We start from the raw sequence: 10,929 nt of genomic DNA on the forward strand, positions 1-10,929 counted from the left end.
TAGAATGATCACCCCAGACACTGACTTTCCTATCAAGTGCACAACAACTATAAAGCTCTCCAAGTCTTACAAACACAGACTTTTGGATAAGCATCAAATACCAGCCAAGTCCTCCTATCTGAGCAATATCAACTATCATTAGGCTTACTTATTTACATTTAGTTACCTTCTTTTTTTCCTATTATGCAGAAAAATCACTAGCTCAGGAGCCACACTAAACTTATGCCACAATATATGCAGACCTAGTATCTTCCTGCTGTCACATATTTTATAGAATACTTTATCCCAACAAATTTTGTTTCACCAGTTCTGGATAATTTTTTTTTACCAATATCCTGTGCAATTATTACGTTTACCTTTACAAAAAATTTAGTTATCACCCTCTGTACTAGATTATCTTAAAATCATTTGAGTTTTGTGTACTTCGAAATCTGAATCTTCTAAATAATATTTCCTGTCTAATTTAATTATAAAACACACAAAATTCTTCAGGAACTTTCAGTAATCACTTTGTGTACAGCAACTGTTTTCTTAGCCGACATCTGCCTCCTTTCTGTAGAACACACATTCAAGATTACTACAAATTTCTGCAACACTTAATGCCAGACTTTGATTAGTTATTACTACAACAAACTATAGTAGGAATAACTATTCAGAGAGGCATGATTTCAGTGACCATATTATTGAATTTTCATTTTTGACCTTTAAACTTTAATTAAAGGACATTCACATCAACCTTAGTATTGTAAACAATACCACTTAAACGACTAGCACAAAAGCTTGAAGATACCTGACTTCTCTCACAAGTTACAATCACACAAGCCCCAAGAACATTTATATTCATCTGCTCTACCAAAGATAACTGTAGCTGCATTTGAATAGCACTAGCGAAACAGATGATCAATAGCAGACAGGCACTATCTGTGTCTCCCAAAAACCACTTACATAGTGCAGATCTGCCTTTAACATGATTAGACATTTTGCTGAAGTTCAGACAACCGTATTTATATCAACTCTACAATCCCATGAATTACTCTTACTTATTTCCATTTCAGATAAAGTATCACTGAACAGATTAGCGTTCACTAAGGCACGTTTCAAGAGTGATGCTGTGCATTGTATAATGCTGCAGGAATTCCATAACACAATTCAGAGTGCATCCCATTCAGTAGATATTGGACAGGAAAATAATCCAGACAAAGGCGCAACATAATTCTGTAGTACGCTGGAGTCGATGCAGGCAGAATACAGAAACATGAAATAGATGACACTTTCTCAATAAACCTGTATAGCAGAAGCGCACGAGTCAAAACTTCAGAAGAGTATTATACAGTAAGTGAAGCATATTTAAAAGTGTTCCTGAATTTACAGCAAATTCAAGTTACTCTCTCTATAGGAGCTGCCTACAGAAAAATCACTTTGAGTAATGTAAAATTTATGTTTGGATAATTGCATATATAAATGTATCACCTCTTCCACACACGAACTGAATTCCCCATTATCTACTAACATAGACCACTGAATAAGCAAATAAACAAAAGAAATGCTGTAACTCATCTGGTAAGTATAACTATCACCGTTAAATGACCAGTGCATAGAGACCCACAGGTTACCTCAGAAGAAGAGTAGACCACACTGAGATACTACTATCAAATCTTTACTATATCGAGCAACAAAGCTGGGAAACCAGATGAGGGAAAATGCACCCCATGCAACTACTCTGCATCTGCATTTACCTTGCACTGTATTCCTGTGCTTGCCAGTTCACATATTGTCCCGCAAAAATCACAGGCTTCACTCAGGTCTGAAAGCAGTACTACTAGGATCAGGTGAACTGCACTTCTATTACTAAGTCCTTACAAAACCAGAAACAAAATCCACACAACTGGCAGTTCAGCTGAGACACGCTACGCTTGGGCTGACAAGGTGTACCTACCCTACCTCAGTGACCTAACAGACAGGCATTAGGTGTTTATGCATCATCACACTCCCTTACCACCTCTCAGCAAAGCCTCATTGGGTGTAGCCATCTTGGAAATCTTGTAACTGTCTTAAAGTAGTATTATTTCTAAAACTGAGACCTGCCAGACACCAGCTTTGTGGAAAAGCAACACCAGCCTGGTTTATCCACAAACCTGGTAATTCACACACACACCCCCCTCCAAGACAACCAGACTGCTTCGTATCCTCCCTTCCGTGTGCACCACTGCCTTGTTCCTTCCCCCGGACATGTGCCATCATGTGTGAACCTTCCCAAAATCTGAAGGCAGGCAGAGGAAGCAAGGCTCATCAAATACAAGGTCAAAACAGAAAACAATTTTGCTACTGTAAAGTTTAATATGGAAGTGAAACAATACCCAAATGTCTGGGAAAGTAGTTCAAATGAAATAGTAATAAGCAAGGCCACCATGGAGCAGGAGACTTGAGGCCCACTGGAAAAGATAGCAGTCATGCTGAGGCAGCCACTGCAGCTGTGAAGAAACATTAAGAAGTAAAGGTAAGAACTGGCTGAAGCTCAGGATAAGAACAAATCCGATTAAGCAGTGCAGGAGAACTGAGTTTGAAGAATAGGAGGACACCAACAGAAGGATACTAAGGTGATCATCAGAAGCACACGCAACTGTATTAGCTGCTACAGAATAAATGATGGGGTGGTTTTCCGTGCAAAGTAACAGGGAACTGTCTGCAAGAAGACTAGTAAGAACAGACTGTTTACAGCAACAGGGAAAAAAGATATACTCGCAAATGAAAGTCTGCATGAGCATAGTTACATTTGCAGTTAAAATAGTCCAATTACACCGAAATATTAACATTGCTATGTGGAGTTTGCCTTTTGTCTTTCCTTACACATATATCCTATAGAGACTAAAGTTTATTAGGATCAGTTCATCATGCACATTTTATGAGGTTTCACCTTTATACTGTAAACCCTACTCCCAACAGATACGAAGTCGCAGCATTTAAAATAAAACACTGCATTAGTGTGCGTTTCCTAAAGGAGCAAGTGATTTCATCTACACCACAACTGAATCTTCTGAAGTACTTCAACTGTACGTTTGATACCTATATTATAAAAAAAAAAAAAGAGCCAAGAAAGCTAAACTATCTTTGACAAAGATAAATCAGCAGGCTTTTCAATCAAGATTCTTGTTCTTTGGAGACATCAGTGGATTATGAGACAGAAAATACAGTGTCAGGGGAATGGTATTAGTGGGGAATAATTCCAGCCACTTAGTAGAATGGAGTTAGTGAAGAATAATAATAGGAAACAATGCAAGGAAGTTTACTCAGATCTCTTGCTTCACTGAGAACATGGAAATGGAAGAGGCCTATACTAACAAAGGCACACAGGCTTCTTTCAGAGTTATCCTGTTTATTATAGCAGGAACTTGACAATGGTTTTATTTCATTTAAAAAATCCAGACTTTAGAAGGAATTACATTACCCCAATAGTTCTAAAGATTTCTTGATAATGATTTGCCCCCAAATCAGAAAAAAATTTTCAATCTAGTCAAAAAACACTAGCATTCACATGTCAAGCAACAAAACTGATAGCTGAATAAAACCAGAGAACTTACTTTATAGAGGAATAGAATTAAGTTTAAAGCATGTGAAATAGGCTAAAGGACATATGGCTACAAAACCCTACATATTTGTAACATAAGAAAGGAAATTACTATACAGGATACATCATTAAAGCACTAAAGCTGAGAACGGGAACTTATTCTTATACATGTTCATTGCTACTGTATCTCCATTCATCTCTTTTCTACAGCTGACAGTCTCACTGCTCTAACAAAATAATCTAAAAGCTAAACTTATCCAGAAGAGCGTTCCAAAAAGGTAGTAAGAAAAAACGTTCACTGTTACACAGGGTACATGAAACAGTATCAAATGGTCAAAAATACTTTTTGGCATTACCTTTGATAGAACTATGGTTATGTAACTTACATTTATGGTTATACAATTTACCAACAGCAGATCATGCCTGATCTACCTGTCACTGAGGGAAGATCAGCGGACACTTAACTCAACTTGAGCAAGACATACAGCACAGTTTACCATAGCATCTTTCTAGCCAAGCTGTATAGCTACAGACTCCGTGGACCATCCATCAGGCCAACACAACAGTGGTTGTGGTCAATGGGGTCCAAAGTCTAACTGCAACCAGTTACAAATGATGTTGCTCTGAGTCAATACTGAGGCCACTACCTGTGCTGGTAGATGGGAAGCTGAACATCTGTCAGTGTGGCCTCGCTGTGACAAAGGCTGCCTGCACACTGGGTTACATTCGCAGTGATCAGAGAAAGTGGTTATACCCCTCTACCTGGCACTCAAGAGTTCATAACCACAAACTAGATCAGGTTTGGGGTCATGCAATACAAATGAGAGCAGAAGGAGTGAGATGAGCAGAAGGCTGCTGAGACAGTTAACAGAGCTGCAGCACACAGCCTAGGTGGGAAGCTAAGGCAGCATATCTTCTGGAAAACAGAAGGCTATGGTGGAGGAATCCAACTGCTGTCTTTCACCACTGAAGGGGTAACTGTGTACAGGCAAGCTGGAAACAGATTTCCTTCAGACACGCACAAATGAGGGGTAAGAGGCAGTGTCCCAGGTTGCTCCAAGAGAAACCTTATTCCCAGTGCCTGGGGTTAAGCAGTGAAACAGGGAGCCAAACAGAGGCTATGGAATTGCAATTACTGGAGATTTTCAGAAGAGCTGCATGAAGTCCAAAGCAACCTAAACTAAGTTTGGAATTAGCACCCCTTGAGTACAGGGTCTGACTGGATGACCTCTAGAAGTCCCTTCCAACTTACATTATTCTATGATGATACTATATGTTCCTATTTGCTCTACAATCAGAGGTATTAAACTTGACTCAAGATACTTTGCAGAAAAGCGTTCATGTTAGTCCTCAAGGCAACTAGTGAAGAGACAACTGCTGTCTTCAGGCTTAGATGAGGTGCAAATTAACATTTCAGATCTTCCTGGGAAAACTCTGAGGAAACAGTCTGACTATACAATGAAATAAAAACAGAGTGTATTTTAATGGCTGTTTATACTGCATTCACAGAACTGGTACAGCCACATTACATCCTGGCCACGCCAGTGTTCTCTACTTAAGCATACAACTATTTTACAGTTGTTAATTTCGGCCCATATACTGTATTTCTCCAGATTTCGGTACCTCACCACCTATTTCTGGATTCCTTCACTGTCAGTAAGCATCTGTATTATACTTTCCACTACAGTAAGCCATTAAAACTGTGCTTTATAGGTTGCCTGTCCCAGGGCAGGAGTGGGGGAAATGCACAGAAAACTGACATAACTTTTTGATTGCTTTTGTTTACTAAGTTTTATTTTCAGCTTTAGAACGAAAGGAAAATTTTAGTTTTCCTTTCCAGTCCAACAAATTGGATTTTCTTGGTGAGGTACCTAAATAAATGGTTTAGAAACATTTTTGCCATTGAAGGAGTGATTTTAAATCCAAGAGAATTTCCTAAGATGTAACAGAAAACATATTTTAAATACAAGACACAAGATCAGAACTGATAAAGAATGGATATGAAGATCACTTAATTCTTGAGAAGAACAAAAAAAATTCACTTCTAATATTGCAGTGCTGTGACTTCTGTACTGCCTCTTAAAGCCGCTTCTACTTCAGAAAAAAATAAGTGGATTTCTTACACAAAAAAACAAGCATAAAAACATATCCTGTTTTTAAAGAAGTCTTTCAGATAAAGTATCAAGTCTAACAAATGTCGTATCTCTTCACTTCAGTCATTTTTGCAAGTCACACTGATCTTTTACAAACTAGAGAAAAGGAGGTTATAATGAACTTCCCTGACTATACTTGGTCTCACTAAAGAAATTCCATGTTAGTATCTTAGAAAAAAGTCAAGTCACTTAAGGAGTACATCACTCCTCTGAAAATAAAAAAGTTCTAAGACTCAACACAAGATTACAAGAGGTTGAACCATAAACTTTATACTTCACCTAAGGCTAAGTCTTACCATAGCAACCGTTAAGAAACAAAAATATTTCGAAGTAGCCAAGGAATCGAACCTTTCCTTTACTGTAAGTGAACAGAAGCAAGTTTACTGGCTTTTGTAAATTCAAGCCATAGTCTCACAAATAACTAAGTGAATGGTTAACTTTGCACAAGAAGATAGCTTAAGCTTCAAATAAATGTAGTTAACAAACGTGATTGCATGATCAGGCTTGTACTGCATGGTACTGATAACACAACTAAGTTTATGCTGATAATGTAACCAAATTTAGCACCATTTTTAATCCAGACCTTCCTTGTCATGAAAAAGACTTTTAATTACAATGAAGACACACTCTGAAGAGCCTTATCGTAGTTGCGGCACTGGCTTATACAACTCTCACCCTTTCTTCCTCCTCTATGCCACCTCTTCAGCTGCACTGGGGTTTAACATCCCTGTTAAGGCTGACAAAACAAGCTGGATCAATGAACTGAACCTTGTTAGAAACACTACTGTCAAAAGAAAGTTACTTAAAACTGCGAGCAGTTTCCTGCTCTAGGTCACCGTGCAGCTACATAAACAGTTCAACAAGCACAAGTAAAATAGTGACACAAGGGCTGCGTCAGCCATGACTGCTGCCAAAAGAAATACTAGTAAAATTACAGCCTAACTTAAACCTGCATCTACCTGTTCATAACTCACTCAGATGAATAAGCATACTGAAATAAATGGGGGCAGGGAGGTACCCAATGGCCTTACATGAGCCCCTGTTTTCAATCTGTTAAGCAAACTATGTATGCCACCATCATGCTTTGATGAGAACCTTAAGTCAATTTCATTTACTTCATTAGAACCCTTTCAAACTACCTTTACTAATTGTTTACAAGATCTGTTGCAACTATGTCCCGAAGCTGGGGCTGGGGGCGAGCAGTGTGCACATTTGAACACTATACATTTGACCCAGGACACAGACTGCAGTATATAATCTAAAAAACAAAAACAAACAAACAAACGAACAAAAAAACCCCACACCAACGTATTCATCGTGGAGTAAGTTAAAAAGCTGAGAACCCCCCTGAACACTATATAACTCTCCTATAAACAACAAGTCAAAGCAAAAATACTTCACATTTCACTTGTCCTTATTTGCCTTGGTCCTCACTCACACGGGTACTTTTTGTTTGTTACTTTAGGAACAGGCTGTGACTGAATAAGATCCATTGTTTTTCAACAATTGCAAACCATTTGTGTAATTAACCCCGACTTAACCATCTCCCCCCCCCAAATTGAGCTCTAAATTTCATTAAAGTTCTAATAAATGTCACTACAAACTATTATTTTACATTTCATCTTCTCATTCCAAGGCAATCTGTTTATTTAATATAAGTCTAAACCAATAATAGAGTTACTTTTATATAACTGGAAATGAAGAATTTTCAGCTCATTTTGAATTAACATGCATTTCGTCGATTTGGGTATTCAGGAACACTTCTACAGCAGTGAAGCCGTGCTAGCTTAAAAATACTTTAAGTTCTTATAATGCATATTACCAATCTTTACATGAATGTCTATCATAAGATTTTAATTTTCACTCATTTCTTCCTTTGATACACTAGACATCAGTGAAAACAGAGGCATATTTAATGAAGAAATACAGACTCTGGTAGATAATGGGAAGCAAATTAAACATTACGGAACAGTATTTCCATATCTGTCTCCAGATTATATTAGATACATCTGATGTTCACATCTGACACTTCTTTAAAAACAATTTAATGCAACTTTAAAAGCTTCAAGGATGCTGGAAAAAAGCTACAAACCTTAATAAAAAAAAAAAAAAAGAAACCCTGGAAACAGAGGGCCAGGGTCTGCATGACATTCCAAAGGATAGATTCCAGTCCAGGTTTAAGCAATAGTTTGTAAAAATCAAGTAGTAGTAATTAAAACAAACAAACAAACAAACAACACACCTAGATTTCCCAAATGGAAATAAAATGAGGAGTTTATTCATTCTCCAAGTTTCACACAGGGAAGAATTTCCCCCAAGAACTTGCCCCTATACTATCAGTTTTTAAGATTGCTTCAGAATATATGTAACAGAGGCAGAAACAATAAAAACAGCCTGAAGAAATATTTCAGAACAAGAAAAATATTTTAAACATGTTACAGACAAACACACCACAGTGAGCCCACACCAAGTACTACACCTAAATGTTAAACACTACAGCTGTATATTTCTGCTGAGCCAAAGCCTTATATTCAAAGAGCAAAGCACATTTCAGAACTTGTTTTTCTTTCAAAACCATTAATTCAAATAGTACTAGCAAGCTGACAACAAACAAACAAAACAAAAACACCAAAACAAAACCAAAAAACCCAAACACGCACCAAAATCTACAAACCTCTTACAAGTCAGAGGGATTCTAGAAAACAAGACAAAGCCCCTGCGATCACTGGTTGCTAATAAGAGACTGGCAAAAACACGTATCTTTTGCTGAAGCCTGTAGCCTGGCACTAGGCCTCGAAAACAAGGAGACAGCCTGGGAGCCAGAAAGTGAGCAACATAACAGCAACGCACCCAGGGAAGCCTTTCCCCTTCCTGCCAAATAGTGAGCCAGCAAGGAAGTCGCTCAGCGCAGCACCAGCGCTCATCCTTGACACGGAGCGCGTAACACGGCGCCTTCCAGCTACATCACACCTTCAGACGGAAATCCGCGAGAGTGATCTGTGAGAGAAAGTCCCGGAAAAGTCAAACTCGTGTGCGAGCTGAAAAACCAGCAACTACGGAAATTCAGAGTAGTTCCCATACGCCTCCTCTGCACCTACGTGATTCTCCCCTCTTCATCAAAAGCATTTAGACACAATCGTCACGCAGAATGGTATACAAAGCCTGGAAAGAAACCATCTAAGCCATTCATATCTTTATGTAAATACTACTACTAGTTACTGTATACAACAGACAGTACAACAGTATACAATAGATACTACAACAGTGAGATAAACTTTCCATTTAAATGACCTGAATGTCACATAAAATGTAGAAGGAGCAACAGGTTTACAGTGCCAAGCAGGATCAATAAGACCTGACAGAGTCCCCTGCGCAAAGCCTATAGAAAAAGTCTCCCTGTTAAGAGAAAACTAACTACAAGCAAATAAAACTAATCGATCCAAAATTAAATGGGAACTAAGGCAAGCTTATTTAGCTCATGGAAGCAACTGACTGACAAAAAGAGAATCCAGGTAGCACCCCATTGACTTAAAACGCAGAAGTGTTACACACTACAACTGAAGATCACCAAAAGTCACTTACATCGTCTCTCCAGTCTTAGCAACATGACAAAGAAACTGATCCAGTACCGGACACACTTCCTTCTTTCCTCTCTTCTCAAAATCTGTTGGTATAAGAATGACACAAAAAGAATGGTAAAAGAAGATAGGACAGAACAAAAATTCATAATAATTAGCGATTTATTTGCTTTAACGACCAGCACAGCTCCCACAAAAATATTTTCTCACTTTCACAGCACTGCAGCTGCTCCAAAGAGCTCCACCAGCTTCCCAACCCTGTACAACGCTTAATATTTTCGCGTGGAGAAGCTACATGCGTCCAAGTAGCAAAAGTTGATTTGCAACTTCTTTTGAGCAGCCACAAACAGAGAAAGACGCTGATTTCCTCAGGCTGCACCCAGCAAGGCAAGCGACCACAGAAGTGGACGGGCGAGGGAGAAAAAGCGAAGGCAGGGGCGCGGGCCGAGAGAGGGGGAGGCGGGCAGGTATGCGGGGCAGGACTGGCCACTCCAGGCGAGGGAGCCCCGGGCCTGGAGGGGGAGCGGAGCCGGCGGGGTCACTAACCTCCCTCTGCTAGTCCCCCACCCACCCCACCCCCCGCCCGCAGCCCGGGGCCAGCCCGGGGGGATCGCCAGGGCCGCGGGGAGCGGGGCTCACCCCTCCCCTTCCCCGCAGGGAACCCCCGGGCCTCTCCCCGCTCTGTGGGACCCCCCCTTCCCGCCCACGCCGGCAACCCCTCTCCCCACAGCACGCGAGCCCCGACCCTCGTCCCCGGCAGAGAGGAGCTGCCGCCCTCAGACAAGGGCGCTTCCCCCAAAGACGAGGGTCTCAGCTGCGAGGGAGACCCCCGTCTCCCCCCGGCGTGGGGACACCGCTCCCCCACCCCCCGCGGCCAGCCCCGGCACCACCTTTCAGAGCCTCCTGCAGCCTCTCGACATCCATGATCCGCCTGGGCGTCTCCCCCCCGCTCCACGCTGCTCCCCTCCTCCAGCCCCCCCCCCCACCCCGCGCAGGAAACGGGCTGCAGCCGCCGCGCACACACAGAGACCCCGGGCTCAGCAACCCTCCAACATGGCGCCCGGGCCGTCCCCGTGCGCGGCCCCGACAGCCCGCCCTCCCCCTCCCACCCTCCTCCCGCCAGGGGGCGGGGGCGCGCGGGGAGGCGGGGCGTCGGGGCGGGGCCGCGGCGGCCCAGAGCGAGGGCGGGAGGAGCCGAGAGGCTCCTGAGGGCCGGGGGCGGCGGCTGTCCTCTCGCCGCCTGCTCGGGCCGGGGAGCGGCCGGCCTGCTCCCGCCGGCCCCGACGCGCCGATCCTCGGGGAAGGGGATGGGCAGGCGGAGCGCCTGCCTGAGCGGCGAGGCCGCCTCGGCCCCTCAGGGAGCTTGTGCTCCTTCCTCTCCCCTCAGGCTGAGGGCGACGGCTCTTCCCCCGCCCTCACACCTGATGCGTGCTTGTGCACGGATATGCCAGCCCCCCCTCATTCTGAGGAGGGGTCATCTTCCCCCTTCGTCACTCCGCCTGCCTCTCCCACACGACTGTGCACCTTGAAGCCCAGCAGCCGCTCTCGCCCCGGCACCCGCTACCCACACTCCTGGGGATGATCCCCCTCTCGCCCTGTGCCAGCTCTGGGGAAGAGGAGAGCAAGTCCCCAC

General features: G+C 42.6%; 1 protein-coding gene across 1 annotated transcript in view; it reads right to left on the bottom strand.

Moving 5' to 3' along the window:
* Nucleotides 1-10,220, bottom strand: part of PPP4R2 (protein phosphatase 4 regulatory subunit 2) — a gene marked incomplete at both ends in the record, with an annotated part of 30,377 nt that extends 20,157 nt beyond the window's left edge. Inside the window, 2 exons of the mRNA XM_082004460.1 lie at nt 9,301-9,382; nt 10,187-10,220. Coding sequence (XP_081860586.1) covers nt 9,301-9,382; nt 10,187-10,220 — 116 coding nt within the window. The remainder of the gene's footprint in view (nt 1-9,300; nt 9,383-10,186) is intronic.
* Between the last annotated feature and the right edge of the window lie 709 nt (nt 10,221-10,929).

The sequence above is a fragment of the Phaethon aethereus genome (genome assembly GCF_964289735.1).
Source record: "Phaethon aethereus genome assembly, chromosome: 11".
Lineage (NCBI taxonomy): Eukaryota > Metazoa > Chordata > Aves > Phaethontiformes > Phaethontidae > Phaethon > Phaethon aethereus.